At 47.4% G+C, this 17,740-nt stretch overlaps 1 protein-coding gene across 1 annotated transcript in view; it reads left to right on the top strand.

Annotated features, from left to right (window-relative positions):
• The window catches only part of IGLON5 (IgLON family member 5), a 303,232-nt gene extending 285,774 nt beyond the window's left edge, over window positions 1-17,458 (top strand). Inside the window, exons 4-8 of the mRNA XM_075278106.1 lie at window positions 2,504-2,623; window positions 13,149-13,280; window positions 16,059-16,179; window positions 17,214-17,365; window positions 17,412-17,458. Coding sequence (XP_075134207.1) covers window positions 2,504-2,623; window positions 13,149-13,280; window positions 16,059-16,179; window positions 17,214-17,365; window positions 17,412-17,458 — 572 coding nt within the window. The remainder of the gene's footprint in view (window positions 1-2,503; window positions 2,624-13,148; window positions 13,281-16,058; window positions 16,180-17,213; window positions 17,366-17,411) is intronic.
• The last annotated feature ends 282 nt before the right edge of the window (window positions 17,459-17,740 follow it).

Genomic DNA, 17,740 nt, shown 5'->3' with positions numbered 1-17,740 from the left:
TCTCTAATTTGTGTAATTAACAGCACCTGTTACTTACCTGAGGCACCTAACAGGTGGTGGCAATAACTAAATCACACTTGCAGCCAGTTGAAATGGATTAAAGTTGACTCCACCTCTGTCCTGTGTCCTTGTGTGACCACATTGAGCATGGAGAAAAGAAAGAAGACCAAAGAACTGTCTGAGGACTTGAGAAGCAAAATTGTGAGGAAGCATGAGCAATCTCAAGGCTACAAGTCCATCTCCAAAGACCTGAATGTTCCAGTGTCTACCGTGCGCAGTGTCATCAAGAAGTGTAAAGCCCATGGCCCTGTGGCTAACCTCCCTAGATGTGGACGGAAAAGAAACCTTGACGAGAGATTTCACCGCAAGATTGTGCGGATGGCGGATAAAGAACCTTGACTAACATCCAAACAAGTCCAAGCTGCCCTGCAGTCCGAGGGTACAACAGTGTCACCCCGTACTATCCAGCGTCAGCGTCTGAATGAGAAGGGACTGTATGGTAGGAGACCCAGGAAGACCCCACTTCTTACCCACAGACAGAAAAAAGCCAGGCTGGAGTTTGCCAAAACTTACCGGAGAAAGCCAAAACCGTTCTGGAAGAATGTTCTCTGGTCAGAGGAGACAAAAGTAGGAAAAGGCATCAACATAGAGATTACAGGAAATAAAGAGAAGAAGACGCCCCCTACAGTCAGACATGGCAGAGGGTCCCTGATGGTTTGGGGTTGCTTAGCTGCCTCTGGCACTGGAGTGCTTGACCGTGTGCATGGCATTATGAAGTCTGAAGACGACCAACACATTGTGCAGCATCATGTAGGGCCCAGTGTGAGAAAGCGGGGTCTCCCTCAGAGGTCAGGGCTCTTCCAGCAGGACAAGGACCCAAAACACACTTCAGGTCAGCACTAGAAAATGGTGGTGAGAGAAAGCCCTGGAGACTTGTAAAGTGGCAGCAATGAGTCCAGCCCTGAATCCCATAGAACACCTGTGGGGGAGGGGGAGAGATCTCTTGGTGGCAGTTTGGAGAAGGCCCCCTTCACATCTCAGGGGGGACCGCGAGCAGGAGCCAAAGAAGAAGGGTCTAAGATTCCAGCAGAGCCTTGTAAGAAACTCATTGCTGGTTAGCGGAAGCGGTTGTGCGCAGTTATTGTGTCTAAAGGTTGTGCTACCAAGTATTAGGCTGAGGGTGCCAATACTTCTGTCCGCACCAGTTCTGGAGTTTTGTGTAAAATGATCAATGATGTGACTTTTTTTTCATTCTCTTTTGTGTTTTTTTCATTGCAAGCAAAATAAATGAAGATATTACCAAAGAGTTTGTGCTTGTAATCATTATCTGGGGGACACCGAGGATTATCTGACAGAACTGCAGGGGGGACAAGACTTTTGGCCAACACGATAGATAGATAGATAGATAGATAGATAGATAGATAGATAGATAGATAGATAGGAGATAGATAGATAGATAGATAGATAGATAGATAGATAGATAGGAGATAGATAGATAGATAGATAGATAGATAGATAGATAGATAGATAGAAGATAGATAGATAGATAGATAGATAGATAGAAGATAGATAGATAGATAGATAGATAGATAGATAGATAGATAGGAGTTAGATAGATAGATAGATAAATAGATAAATAGATAGATAGATAGATAGATAGATAGATAGTTCTGTGACTTCTCCATTACACATAGTACAGATGACTGTAGGATTAGACATTAGCTTTCTGTCGGTGATGAATCCTCCCTATAGTGTAATATCTACGGTGGAGAGATCAGTGGCCTCGGTGGTGTCTTTTAGACGCTTATCTCCTCCTCTATACATATGGATGGATCTGACCATGTGACGGCTCCATCCCAGTAGACTCCAGTAACTGGTCCCAGTGCTCGCTCTTTATTTGCTCGGTTGCTTTGCTGGTGTTTTATCACTTTCTTGTCTTTTATGTCTCTTTCCTCTGCTATTTATGAAGCGATATATCTGGGAATTAATAAGAAACGCTGCAGAGTCTGGGGTTGGCTGTGCTGCATTGTGAGTAGTAGGCACATCGTATTACTGATATGTAGTAATACTGCTGCTCAGACAGGGGGGCCACTGCTAGGAGAGCTGTGATCTGCTGTAACAGTGCCCCTACAGGTAAGAGGAAGCATTGCAGGGACCCTCTGGGACTCCCCACAATTCACTGGAGCATGCATTTGGGGTAGGTTTCAGTAGTTACTTACACCACAAAATTGGGTAAGTCATCTTACACAAATTAAGCTTTAGTCTCCACCCCTGCTCACTTGGCCCCGCCCATGAGGGACCGAGGATGCGAGTTTAGGTATAAAGGAATATGGCAGCTACTTCGCCTCCCACTGCAGTTGTCACCCAGCTCTCCTGCAACCCTGAACATCAAATCTCTCAGTAGAGGGTGACGCATGGATTGCTATTTACCGAGACTCTGTTTTTCAAGCTTTTACATAAATAAAACCTTAATAAATGGGAATTTTTTTTAATTTTATTTCAGTTCCGGCCAGAATTGTGAACATCTCCTCCAGCGTCACCGTGAACGAAGGCAGTAATGTCAACCTCATGTGTCTAGCCGTGGGCAAACCGGAGCCGACTGTCACCTGGAAGCAACTGAGAGGTGAGGACGCCCCGAGAGCAGCATGACCCCAGATAGGTGACCAGGGTGTCGGAGGAGGAGGGGGAGGGGAATGTCTATCAAGAGGATGGGGCTGTATCACAGTCATGTCCAGTGGACTCTGTACAGAGTATATATGGAGTATATAATAGTTACAGATGGAGCTGTAGCGCTGTACTATAGCGTATTCTAGAATTGTATGATGAACACGTTGAGTGTTGTAGTGCTATGAATGTCCCACAATTGCATTGTCCCCGTTCCCTGATTTCGGGGCAGATTTCTGCTATTTAATGAGATAATATTTGCACATTCATCTCCAGGCTGGGTCTATGGAGCTGTCAGCATTGTGCAGCTCCTCGGCATATTGTGTGCACATCTGGATTCTGGATTAGTCAGGATATTGTCATGTCTACAATATGTTTGGTATCAGCACAAGATGTGGGCTGAGCGCAGCTGTGATCCTGCCTGTGATGGGATATTAGCGGGTACAAGATCTGGCGTGTACACAGGCCTGCTGCGGATTAATACGACAGCCTTAGACTTGGACAAATCTGCGCTTGTTATCCCGAGTGTAATGATATCCTGGCCCGAGAACAGAGAAATACTGAATGAGGAACACACGGCACACGGGCTGCGCTACTTATAGAGATCACGTTCTAGATCAGTATGGTTCTAGATTATTAGTCTAGATTGCTAGCACAGCATTACCATAATAATAATACATTTTATTTATATAGCGCCAACATATTCCGCAGCGCTGTACAATTTGTAGGGTTCAGATACAGACAGATACATAACAAAGAAAGTCATTTCACACAATGGGACTGAGGGCCCTGCTCGCAAGAGCTTACAATCTATGAGGTAGAGGGGGTGACACAAGAGGTAGCAGGGGCGGTATTGCTTATACAGGGGGTCATATAATTTTGTAATAGAGGTGACTGTCATTACACAAACATAAACCTGTATGAGCTGTCACTAGTTGTGTCCTGTAACATGTGGATGGAGCTTGGACAGATAGAGTTAGCCTGAAATGGCATCATATCATGTGGGGTAATGTGGGAGCGGGAATTTTGGGGATTCTAATTACAGTACGGAAGGGTTTATGTTAGACATTGTGATAGACCTGTCTGATAAGATGCGTCTTTAGTTTGCGTTTGAAGCTGTAGAAATTGGGAGTTAATGTGATTGTCCGGGGTAGAGCATTCCAGAGAAGTGGTGCAGCTCGGGAGAAGTCTTGTATACGAGCGGGGGAGGTTCTGATAATAGAGGATGTAAGTGTTAGGTCATTGAGTGAGCGGAGAGCACGGGTTGGGCGGTAGACAGAGATGAGGGAGGAAATGTATGGAGGTGCGGCATTATGGAGAGCCTTGTGGGGGAGGGGGATAACTTTATAGCGACTGGCACAGACCAGACGCATCGCTGTAGCGTCTAGCCTGGTAGATGAGCCTGGCTGCTGCATTCAGAATAGATTGTAGAGGGGAGAGTTTAGTGAGGGGAAGACCGATTAGTAAGGAGTTACAGTAGTCAAGGCGAGAATGAATCAGAGAGACAATAAGTGTCTTTAGTGTATCTCTGGTGAGGAAAGGGTGTATTCTGGAGATGTTTTTGAGGTGGAGGTGACATGAACGTGCGAGTGATTCAATATGAGGGGTGAAGGAAAGGTCTGCGTCACACATGACCCCGAGGCAGCGGGCCTGCTGCCTAGGAGTTATAGTAAGGCCTGAGACTGCAATGGATATATCAGGGACAGATCTGTTAAATGGTGGAAACAGTAGTAGTTCAGTCTTGGAGAGATTTAGTTTCAGATACCATATGCTGGTACATACAGTGCTATGTTCTAGAAGTATACAGCATGCTCCAGATTAACACAGTGCTATATCAGTGCATAGGGCATTGTGTACATAGATCCTAGAACCATTTACTAGATTCATCCAGAATGTTGTATACTGATGCAGTCCTATATTAGTTATTCTGTATAGAGAAATCTACACTCACCGGCCACTTTATTAGGTACACCTGTCCAACTGCTCATTAACACTTAATTTCTAATCAGCCAATCACATGGCGGCAACTCAGTGCATTTAGGCATGTAGACATGGTCAAGACAATCTCCTGCAGTTCAAACCGAGCATCAGTATGGGGAAGAAAGGTGATTTGAGTGCCTTTGAACGTGGCATGGTTGTTGGTGCCAGAAGGGCTGGTCTGAGTATTTCAGAAACTGCTGATCTACTGGGATTTTCACGCACAACCATCTCTAGGGTTTACAGAGAATGGTCCGAAAAAGAAAAAACATCCAGTGAGCGGCAGTTCTGTGGGCGGAAGTGCGTTGTTGATGCCAGAGGTCAGAGGAGAATGGCCAGACTGGTTCGAGCTGATAGAAAGGCAACAGTGACTCAAATAGCCACCCGTTACAACCAAGGTAGCCAGAAGAGCATCTCTGAACGCCGCACAGTACGTCGAACTTTGAGGCAGATGGGCTACAGCAGCAGAAGACCACACCGGGTGCCACTCCTTTCAGCTACAAATCAAGCAGACCAATGGATGAGAAAAGAACTGCGCTTGCTCCAAATCCGTTGATTAAACACGTTCTTTTATTATGGTTCTAAATACACTGTGTATTTAGAACCATAATAAAAGAACGTGTTTAATCAACGGATTTGGAGCAAGCGCAGTTCTTTTCTCATCCATTGGTCTGCTTGATTTGTGTCTATTTCACCTTTGGAAGGTGCCGGATGTTTATACTGCTGCTGAAAAGCTCCTGTTTTTAAATCTACCATCCAGTTTGAATAGAAGTCTTGGTGGTTTGCTCGGTGAAATTCCTTTAACTCCTTTCAGCTAAGAACAGGAAACTGAGGCTACAATTTGCACAAGCTCATCGAAATTGGACAATTGAAGATTGGAAAAACGTTGCCTGGTCTGATGAGTCTCGATTTCTGCTGCGACATTCGGATGGTAGGGTCAGAATTTGGCGTCAACAACATGAAAGCATGGATCCATCCTGCCTTGTATCGGTAACGGTTCAGGCTGGTGGTGGTGGTGTCATGGTGTGGGGAATATTTTCTTGGCACTCTTTGGGCCCCTTGGTACCAATTGAGCATCGTTGCAACGCCAAAGCCTACCTGAGTATTGTTGCTGACCATGTCCATCCCTTTATGACCACAATGTACCCAACATCTGATGGCTACTTTCAGCAGGATAATGCAATGCCATGTCATAAAGCTGGAATCATCTCAGACTGGTTTCTTGAACATGACAATGAGTTCACTGTACTCCAATGGCCTCCACAGTCACCAGATCTCAATCCAATAGAGGAGCATCTTTGGGATGTGGTGGAACGGGAGATTCGCATCATGGATGTGCAGCCGACAAATCTGCGACTGCAACTGTGTGATGCCATCATGTCAATATGGACCAAAATCTCTGAGGAATGCTTCCAGCACCTTGTTGTATCTATGCCACGAAGAATTGAGGCAGTTCTGAAGGCAAAAGGGGGTCCAACCCGTTACTAGCATGGTGTACCTAATAAAGTGGCCGGTGAGTGTAGATCCTAGAACCATGTACTAGATTCATCCAGAATGTTGTATACTGATGCAGTACTATATTAGTTATTCTGTATAGTTCTGTATAGCGAAATCTAGATAGAAGCAGTGCTACATAGCGCTCTGTTCTAGATTGGTACAGAATACTCAGGGCTATGTTAGTACATAACTGATATATGTTCTAGAGGAACACAGTTTGCTCCAGATCAGTACAGTGCAGTAGTAGTGCAGTGCACAGTATATAGAGCCATGTTCTAGAGCCATGTGGAATACTCTATATTACTGCACAAGGATGCAGAGAGCTGTGTAGAGGAGCACGGGATATATCTAGATTTCAGCTAGAACTCAGGCCAGGTGCAAGTTATAGTAAATCTGTCAGGCCGAGGTGTCCCTGCCGCCCCGATGGATCCCTTGCTTGATTACAATAGAAAAAGTTGGACACAAAAGGCAAAAAGTTACAATGTTTGCACAAAATCCCCATCAGACACCAAAAATTGCAACTTTTTCAGACCCAGCCTAGATCCTGGAGTCTAAATGGACTGAAGGGGACGTAGACCTCATCGATGGGGCGTTCCGGCTCCTCTTAGGGTCCGGTCACTATGGGAGGCCACATAGATCTACAGTAGAGCCTGGCTATGGAGCTGGAGGCCTCCCATACTCTGCGCTGTGGCGGAGGACCCCATAGATCAGGCGGCAGACGGTGGCGCGGTGATACATCATATCCATACATTATCAGCCAACCATCTCTCCTCTGATGTATTAGAGCAACGCATTAAACGTATACATCATCCCCGGCCATGACTTTGATGTATGGAGTGAGCCGCACGCCAGGAAGTCAGCGGAGCCAAGAATAAGGGAGGCGCGCCCATCTATTCCAGGTGAAGGATATTAACACTTTCACTCCCGCGTCTTCTTCTCAACTCCCACTTCAGATAAGTCAGCGAGGCCCCCTACCTCAATATACTAGGGGGTCTAATCATTGGATTAGATCAGGGATTACTATATATACCGCTGCCTGCTATCCACGTCCATGTAAGGTCAAGTCCTCTAAATATCACTTAAAGGGGTTTTACATATTGATAAATTCTCTGTATGTGATTGGTGGGGGGGGGGGGTTTGAAAAATGGAACCCCTACAGTGTTTAAAGTGGTCATGGCACTCATGAGCTCACAATATCACGTTCACTGGACATATGATACAGCAGCAGCTCAGTCCCATTCAGGTGAATGGGGCTGAGCTGCAATACCAAGAACAGCCACTACCATATATCTGTGTTAGTATTTAGTAGAGAGGCCACAGTGCTCATCCGAACACACCACCGCTTTAACCAACTGATCGGGGCCCCCAAAATATAGATCATCACTATATATGCCCCAGAAAACCCCTTTAAGGAGGACCTTTCCCCACCTCCACCATCTCCAGCTCCTCACATGTTCCAATACATATTAATCCACTGATTCTGGCACAGTTGGAATTTTTTCTCTAGCCCCCACCTTTCCTGAGCAATCTTTGTTTTAATTCAGCACCCAGTAGGCTAATGAGGCTCCTTACTGTCGGGTGGGCGGGTCTCAGACTACCTACCCTAGGACCACCCACCTTACAGTAGAGAACATGATTAGTGTATTGGGTACTGAAACTAACCGGACTTATTGCTCAGGGATGGTAGGGGCTAGAGAAAAAATTCCAACGGTGCCGGAATCAGTGGAGCGCCACCTAGTGATATGCAAAGAGTTAGTGGAGGTGGTTAAAGGTCCTTTTTAAAGGGATTTGCCCATAGGAGCAAATGATAGGACTTAAATTGTAGAACAGAGGGGGTCCTGCTACCCCCATTGTCTGCTGGACATAGTGGAGCCTTGTCCTCCGCACCTGTCAGAGCCATAGTACCATGTTTTCTTACAAGATCTCTGCTTGCTTTCCTTCTTGCACACAGCAGTGGGGCTTGTTACAATGTGTCAGATTTCTCCTGTTTCTGATGCAGAGCTCTAAATCTCCTGCATAGTCATTGGTCTTCCTGCAGCCACCACTAGGGGGAGCTGACTGCATACTTATTATGAACTGAATGCAATAATAACACAGTAGTCAGTAAACTTATAGCTCCGCCTAGTGGTGAATGGAGGGAACCACATGTTATATTTGAAAGCTCGGCCTATGCAGGAGATTTGGAGCTTTGTATCAGGAAAAAAAGCCTCAGCCAGTATGAGAATATACTAAGAGATTAAACAACACAGCATTATGGCCCTAAAACCTGAAGGGGGTAAAGGGTTGGAGGCTCCCTTTATATGCGACAGATCGGAGGGGCCCTTGGGAGCCCATAAAGTTGAGGGAGTCATGTGATGCAGCCTCAGGCCTTAGGTCTCTGTTCAGATGTCACACCTATTGTGATATACTGAGACGTATTTGCCATGTGGCGCCCCCTACAGCAGCCTCTGGAGCAGTCACGTCTCAGCCTCCTCTGCACACATGTAGCAGCTTTTCTGTCGCTCTCCGCAGCCGTCATTGTTAATCTCAATTTCTCGCCCAGGATCCGCCGCGTGCTCCACATAGAGTCAGTTTCCATCCCGGATGGCGGCTCCTCCCCCCGTATTATACACATGGCTGTACCGGCGGCCGCTCCGCAGGATCACACAGCACGCCGCAGCAATAGCTAACAAGTACCAGGAGATGCCGCCATGTCCTGAGCCCAGAGGTAGCGCAGAGAGACAGCCTGAGAGAGACAGAGACAGACAGACAGACAGCCTGAGAGAGAGAGACAGTGTTCCAGACAGAGAGAGAGACAGACAGCCTGAGAGAGACAGAGACAGACAGACAGCCTGAGAGAGACAGACAGTGTACCAGAAGATGCCGCCATGTCCTGAGCCCAGAGATAGTGCAGAGAGACAGCCTGAGAGAGACAGCCTGAGAGACAGAGACAGTGTGTCAGATAGAGAGACAGATAGAGAGAGAGAGACAGTGTGTCAGACAGAGAGAGAGACAGCCTGAGAGAGAGAGATAGTGTGCCAGACAGAAAGACAGCCTGAGAGAGAGACAGACAGTGTGCCAGAAGATGCCGCCATGTCCTGAGCCCAGAGGTAGCGCAGACAGACAGCCTGAGAGACAGAGACAGCCTGAGAGACAGTGTGCACAACAGACAGACAGCCTGAGAGAGCGAGACAGTGTGCCAGACAGAGAGAGACCGCCTGAGAGACAGAGAGACAGTGTGTCAAACAGAGAGAGACAGCCTGAGAGACATAGAGCGAGACAGTGTGCCAGACAGAGACAGCCTGAGAGAGAGAGAGAGAGACAGCCTGAGAGAGAGAGAGAGAGAGACAGCCAGACAGAGAGACAGACAGTGTGCCGGACAGAGAGACAGTGTGTCGGAGAGATAGACTGCTAGACAGACAGACAGCCTGAGAGAGAGACAGTGTGCCAGATAGAGAGACAGCCTGATAGACAGAGAGATAGCCTGATAGAGAAAGAGAGACAGCCTGCCGGACAGAGAGACAGTGTACCAAAAAGAGAGACAGTGTGCCAGACATACAGACAGCTTACCGGGCAGAGAGACAGTATGCCACGCCAGACAGAGAGACAGCCTGCTAGACAGAGAGACAGCCTGCCAGGCATAGACACAGCTTACCAGACAGACAGCGTGCCGGGCATAGAGATATCTTGTACCTCATGTCTGTCTCTTATCTCTGCCCCATACATAACTTGAAGCTCCCTGATATAACACTATGATATCTCCACATCCCCCATCGCTATGTCCCGGCCTCAGTCCTGGGCTTCGCACCTTCACCTACTGTCTGTCACTTCTGTGCCTCATACCTCTGTCTCTCATCTCTGCCCTAGGCCTCTGCATCAAGTTTTAGCCTCACTCCTCCTCCTTGTCTCTGCCCCATGTCTCTGCCCCACTGCTGTGCCTCCTCCAATCTTCTCCTCTTCCTCACATCTCTGCCCCATGTCTCTGTCCCATGTCTCTGTCCCATGTCTCTGCCCCACTGCTGTGCCTCCTCCAGTCTTCTCTTCTTCCTCACATCTGCCCCATGTCTCTGCCCCACTGCTGTGCCTCCTCCAATCTTCTCCTCTTCCTCACATCTCTGCCCCATGTCTCTGTCCCATGTCTCTGTCCCATGTCTCTGCCCCACTGCTGTGCCTCCTCCAGTCTTCTCTTCTTCCTCACATCTGCCCCATGTCTCTGCCCCACTACTGTGCGTCCTCCAGTCTTCTCCTCTTCCTCACATCTCTGCCCCACTGCTGTGCCTCCTCCAGTCTTCTCCTCTTCCTCCTTATCTCTGCCCCATGTCTCTCCCCCACCGCTGTCCGTCCTCCAGTCTTCTCCTCTTCCTCCTTATCTTTGCCCCATGTCTCTCCCCCACCGCTGTCCGTCCTCCAGTCTTCTCCTCTTCCTCCTTGTCTCTTCCTCCTTGTCTCTGCCCCATTGCTGTGCCTCCTCCAGTCTTCTCCTCTTCCTCACATCTCTGCCCCACTGCTGTGCCTCCTCCAGTCTTCTCCTCTTCCTCCTTATCTCTGCCCCATGTCTCTCCCCCACCGCTGTCCGTCCTCCAGTCTTCTCCTCTTCCTCCTTATCTCTGCCCCATGTCTCTCCCCCACCGCTGTCCGTCCTCCAGTCTTCTCCTCTTCCTCCTTGTCTCTTCCTCCTTGTCTCTGCCCCATTGCTGTGCCTCCTCCAGTCTTCTCCTCTTCCTCACATCTCTGTCTCATGTCTCTTCCTACTCTACACCTTCATGTCACTCCTCTGCCGCTCATCTCTTTTCGGCACGTCTTGCTTTGCTCCTTCCACCTTTTCTTTCCCCCTCTGCAGAGATCGGTTATATCCGACCACAGGGAGAATATTCTAGAAGTGACAATCGGCCATTCCCACTGCCAGAGGCACAACCGGGGGGCTCCTAGACCTTAATGCAAAACCTATGACGGGGCACCTAACTATTACACCTCACCTGTGGCCCTTGTCTCCCCCTCTGGGGCCCCTGAGGCTCCAAGGACCAGGTGCAGCCGCAGCCTATGCTCCCCTCTAGCCGTGCCCCTGGCCACCACGAGCCGCGTGTTTAACCCCTTATAGCAAGGGGCCCTCCGCTCTGCGGCCCTCTGTTTTATTAAATACTTGTCTTAGTGTTGGGTAAACAATGGAGAATCTTGTGGTAGACTTCAGCAATTTGTGTTGTCTTCCTGGAATAGTTGGTTGCCCTGGGCCCCATGTACCACGGGCTTGGACCGGGGTGATCCACCTACTATGGGGTGTGTAGTGTCGGTGGGCGATGCGCTGCCCCCAAGTGCCAAGGCCTTAGGTATTTTGGCCCCATGGTTCCTTCCCCCTATATGTTGTCCTGTAGGCCCGATACGGGCGGCTCAGGGTATGAATCTCTCGTCCTTCCCGCCTCTCCCTCCTTTTCTCTTCGCTCCGTTGCTTTTTAATATTTATCAAAACAACTCCATTTTACCATATGTTACTGCCGTACGTAAACCGAGAGGTCAAGAGGCGTACTAGATTTAGATGGTTTCCACTGCAACAACTATCGTCGCCGTCGGATCGGCTTCAGAAATAGAAATGTTTTGGAAATTTTCTTGTCAATATTTACAAAACTGTGAGAATGAATGACGGCGTACGTTACGGCGCCTCTCCCCAGGAACAATGGTATGGTTCCTTCTTAACTTCGGTGACTACCAAGACTCGGGGTCACTGAGACTTATATGGAAGTTATACGGAACCCCAAAAGGGGGCAGGAGATGTGACCCAACCTCCAATATGGGCGAAAGAGTGAAAAATGAGTACAAACCGCGAATCAGAAATGGTCTATCGTGTGGAATATCTATGGGATTGTTATCAACATGGTCGGGGTAAAGAGACGGCCCACAGGCTCTAAAGCAAAATTAGGGGTCAATTTTGGAGTCACTTTGGGCAAATGTATAGGGGATCGAGTCTGTAGGCAGAATCCAGCATATCACCCCAGCCCTGCAGATAGATAGGTTACTGTCACCAGAACCAGCATATCACCCCAGTCCTGCAGATAGATAGGTTACTGTCACCAGAACCAGCATATCACCCCAGCACTGCAGATAGGTTACTGTCACCAGAACCAGCATATCACCCCAGCCCTGCAGATAGATAGGTTACTGTCACCAGAACCAGCATATCACCCCAGCCCTGCAGATAGATAGGTTACTGTCACCAGACCCAGCATATCACCCCCAGCTCTGCAGATAGATAGGTTACTGTCACCAGACCCAGCATATCACCCCAGCCCTGCAGATAGATAGGTTACTGTCACCAGAACCAGCATATCACCCCAGCCCTGCAGATAGATAGGTTACTGTCACCAGAACCAGTATATCACCCCGGCCCTGCAAATAGATAGGTTACTGTCACCAGAACCAGCATATCACTCCAGCCCTACAGATAGATAGGTTACTGTCACCAGAACCAGCAGATCACCCCAGCCCTGTAGATAGATAGGTTACTGTCACCAGAACCAGTATATCACCCCAGCCCTGCAGATAGATAGGTTACTGTCACCAGACCCTGCATATCACCCCAGCCCTGCAGATAGATAGGTTACTGTCACCAGAACCAGCATATCACCCCAGCCCTGCAGATAGATAGGTTACTGTCACCAGACCCTGCATATCACCCCAGCCCTGTAGATAGATAGGTTACTGTCACCAGAACCAGTATATCACCCCGGCCCTGCAGATAGATAGGTTACTGTCACCAGAACCAGCATATCACCCCAGCCCTGCAGATAGATAGGTTACTGTCACCAGACCCTGCATATCACCCCAGCCCTGCAGATAGATAGGGGGTACCCCACCTGTACCCCGGTGTGGGGTTACCTAGACTGATAGGAAACATATTTTCGATCTTCAGCTACAAGTGGAGGTGATAACTTTCATGTTGTGTTTCTGTGTTGTAAGTGTGTGTTTGTCTTTCATTCCTACCCCGCAACCCTCATTCCTGCCCTCCCCCCAAACCTCTCCCTCCCACCTTCACCCCACAGACGGGTTTTCCAACGAGGGCGAACTATTGGAGATTACCGAAATCAACCGGCAGCAAGCGGGAGAGTACGAGTGCATCACGTCCAATGGAGTGTCCATGCCCGACAGCAAGAAAGTGATGATCACAGTCAACTGTGAGTGCTGCATGCGGGAAACAGGGCGGTGGACATAGTCCATGGGGTGGGGGCAAGGGATATTTTAATATTTGCACCCCCAATAGCTATCAACTTGTCTTAAATTTCAACGTAAAATCCATTGGGGGTGATTTTTAATGTTAGTGGGGGACCCCAGTGATGAATGATCGGGCAACTCTGGGTCCTAGAGAGACCCATGTAACTTACTGATCATATGCAATAAGATTTGGCTCTGGCCATCGGGGGGTACACAAAAATACTGGGGCTGCCCAATCAATATATCAACACCTATTGTCCAGCTGTCCCAAATTTGTCAGGTCTAAGGTTGAGCCAATCTTGAGATTTCAGGATCGTTTTTAAAATCCGACTTTCGATCATTTTCCAGCCGATCCCGATCGTGAAATTTACTCGATCGCCGAAATTTACTCGATCGCTCAACCCTATTCATGATATATACATGAATAGGGTTGAGCCGATCTTGAGATAACCTCCGACCTCAATCCCGCCGGAAAAGATCGGGATCGTAATTCGGATCGCGATCGTGAAATTTACTCGATCGCTGATCGGAATCCGATCTTTTCGCTCAACCCTAGTCAGGTCTCAATTTTTAGAAAACAACCCAGACCCATGGGGCATATCCCAATAAACTTCCCCCAAAAAGTTGGAATTTGTTCAAACCCCACCCAAAATTCTTTTTGGGGGTGGGACTTGAATGCCCCGATGTTGCCAGTTGAGATATTGGTAACTTTGTTGCAACCAACACATCATGTGGTTTTGGATTTCCACCCTTTTTGGTTTCGCCCCCTCGCCCTCGCCCCTCCAGGTCATACAATAAACCGCACAGCAGCGAAATATTTCCCATTAAATGCGCATTTTCGCTTTTAAGACCAAATAGTGTCGCATTGCCGGTGGGGAATAACACAAATGTATTATTTATAGAAAAGGGTCCATATTATGTGCCTGAAATCATAAAACGGAGCGTAATGCGAGGGAAATGGCAGACATAAAAAACATAAAACGCCGTTTTACAATAAGCGGGTGCAGCCGCCACCAGCCCTCAGCCGTAGATGTCAGGAGAAAGAGCAAAGACGCGGCTTTCATTGGCAATAGATAGCGAGCGGAATGGTCTCCGTCCTAGATTTGTCTCTATCACACGACAGAAAGCAGCAGTCGACTGCAATCCCAGCGCTGAAAAACGGAGAGCGCTTGGTGGCGTTCCGCTCCCGTGGGAAACCCATTAAGGGCATTAAGGAAATAAAAGTCGCAGTTACAATGTAAATATCATATTTTACTTCCCAGGCGAGAAACGTATTCACACCGCGGGATCGCAGAGCGAAAATGTGTAACCTGAAATCAATAAGTCAGCTAAACATGAGGAAATACCGCCACGCGTGTCGCCCGTACGGTATATCATCACTGTATACATAGTAATTATAGGTATTATCTCTGCCAGTGGCTGCGGTACCTGCTTATTGTAAGATTATAGTTGCCCCCACCCAGCTTTCTAAGGCTCCGGAAGGGCAGAGTTATACAAAGATTGTTCCCCTGTTATGCTCCATCCTAGATAGGCAGATTTTAGAAAATGGAGCAGAGTAGATCCACAGCTCTTGTATTTTCATGCAGTTTCTTCAGCCCACCCTATACCGCCATATTGTTCCAAGATAGTATAGACTTATACAGGCTACATACTAGTATATCCGCCATATAATGCCTAAAGAGCTCACGAAATGCTGCCATTTAAGGCTCACATACTATTATCGTATGGCAAACAAGTTACATACCCTTTAAGACCCTATATAATACTGCCATATATAACCCATATCATATATCATATGGTATGTAAATAATGACCCTTAAAGTAGCCCATATATTACTGCTATAATACAACCTTGTAGAGCCTAAATAATACATCTTTTAAGACCCTACATAATACTGCCATATATAGTCCATATAATATACCATATGGTGCCCCTTAAAGTAGCCCATATATTAGTGCCAAAATACAACCTGGTAATACATATTTTAAGACCCTACATAATACTGCCATATAATACCCTTGTAGTGCTACCGTATAGTTTAAAGATAATTCTGCCATGTTGGACACACCTTATACTGCCCAAATACTGTAACATGACTGTACACAGCTCACATAATACACCATATAGTGAACAAATAATACTCCATGCAAAGAGCCCAAAATAATACTACCATTTAGTACCATATGCCATACTACTAAGTTACTACCATATAACACAGCCATGTAGTAACCAAATAATTCATCCTCTATGCCCATACATAATACTGCCATCTTGTACCCACTACCTACTGTTATATAATACTCATATAATGCCACCATATACTTCCACCATATACAGCCCAACATAATAACACCATATAGTACCCAGCTAATCACCCCTAAAGGAGAGCAAACAACACTACCATGTATTACCCTCATAACACTGCAGTTCCACTTCCAAATAATACCGCCATACACTGCTAAGTAATACTGGCTTGTTATGAGTAATCTGGAGGAAAGCTGTGTGCCAAGCAATGTGACTGCTATCAACAGCCATATGAATTGTATCTGGAAAAGCTGAGTGCTAGCCAATAGGTCACCCAGCTTTCCTAGATTCCAGAAAGTCAAATACGCATCTAGGAATATTTACAAATACAAAGCAACAGTGCAAATGAAATATTTTTGTAATTTATTTTTTTAATATAAATATAAAATTTCTATTTTTTTTATCAAATTTTTGTGATTTTCTTCCCTCCCCCCAGATCCTCCATTCATCACCGATGTCAAGAACGCTCAGTCCCCCGTCGGGAAGCCGGCCGTGCTGCGCTGCCAAGCATTAGCCGAGCCACCGGCAGAGTTTGAGTGGTATAAGGATGACAAGCGGTGAGTGCCGGAGAGGTGTAAGGAGGGCGAGCCGATACAAAAATATCCAATAGGTTCTTTTCAAAAACATTAGTGGCAAAGGTGGACTGGCCCTTTAAGAGAACCTGTCACATGAGCACGGTGTACAATCTGGCAACTCATTCTGAGATTAGGAGTCCAGGGGGCGGTCCTACTGAGTGATTGAGGGACCGCCCACTGGACTCCTAATCACCCTTTGCTGATTTTTGGCCCCTTTCTCCCCCCCGATCCCACGGGACCCTTGTTGTGTCCCGCCTTTGTTTCTTATTTCAGTGATTTCCTTCGAGTTTATAGGTTGATGGAGAAGAGTGGCCTCAACGTGACCTGACACATTCTGGTATAAGTGTGACCGTACAAGTGTACGGCAACTGGTGGACGTCTTAAAGGGGTTGTCTGTTTTTATTTTTTTCTGGCCCTCCGATCTGTGGACTGTTGGGCCCAGAGGGTCTGGTGATCACGGCAGCCAATCACTGGCCACGTTGGTTACAGGTGAGGTCACCGCTATCTAGCACGTAACCAATGGGACCAGTGAGTCCATGCATTGGAAGAAACAATGGAACGTACCACTTGAACTGAGGAGCAGGGGTAGCTGGACCAGACCCAAAACAACCCCTTTAATGAGCACCTTGTATACAGTATATCCATATACAATATTATTTCACTGTCTTGGGAGAGGTCAGCCACCTCGCTCCCACTTAAGTTGACCATTTATGGTCCAAGACCACCCCAAAGTCAACGTTGCGTCGGGTTTTGGGTGATGTTGGACCCTAAATGGTCAATAAAGATTCAGCTCGAGATGCTGAACATGAACGTCTGACTCTCCATGGAGTCTACGGTGAGTCCTGGTGGGGTCGAGGATGTCTCACCACGTCCCATCCCGGCCCACGTCTCCAAGACGCTATAAGTTCTGCATGAGACGATGATGTGATTATTCGGAGATGATGACGGCAGCTCCACTGACATTTTCGTTTTTCCTTCATTTTACCATCTGACTGCCCCGGCCTCGTCCTCGACAGACTGGCTACAGGAATGGAAGGTGTGAAGATCCAGAACGAGAGGACTTGGTCCGTGCTTCTATTCTCAAATGTCACCTCAAGGAATTATGGGAATTACACATGCCTGGCGTCCAATAAACTCGGCGCGTATAACTTCACCGTGCGACTACTCAGTAAGTAGACTTTTGCTATTTTGGCTTTGTTTTTTTACGACGGCAGTTTTATTAGCCGTCTGGAAGGAGGAAGCGTCTGCGGCCAAGATCTAATTCAGAGAAGACAACCCGAGGGGCTGCGAGAGCGCTGAGGTGGAGACCGCGTCTCCGGATGGCGCCGATGCCTCTCAGCGCATAGTAAGAAACCGAAACGTAACAAAATGTTACAAAGTTTATAGAGTGTACCAAAAAAGAACCGTGGGGGAGCCCCGCGCCTTCATATACTGTACCCCAGGTCGTGACCCAATATGGCGGCACTCATCAGTATCAACCTTCATATACTGTACCCCAGGTCGTGACCCAATATGGCGGCACTCATCAGTATCAACCTTCATA

Source organism: Leptodactylus fuscus, chromosome 6, assembly GCF_031893055.1.
Source record: "Leptodactylus fuscus isolate aLepFus1 chromosome 6, aLepFus1.hap2, whole genome shotgun sequence".
Taxonomy (NCBI): domain Eukaryota; kingdom Metazoa; phylum Chordata; class Amphibia; order Anura; family Leptodactylidae; genus Leptodactylus; species Leptodactylus fuscus.
This window is presented reverse-complemented; position numbering and strand designations above follow the sequence as displayed.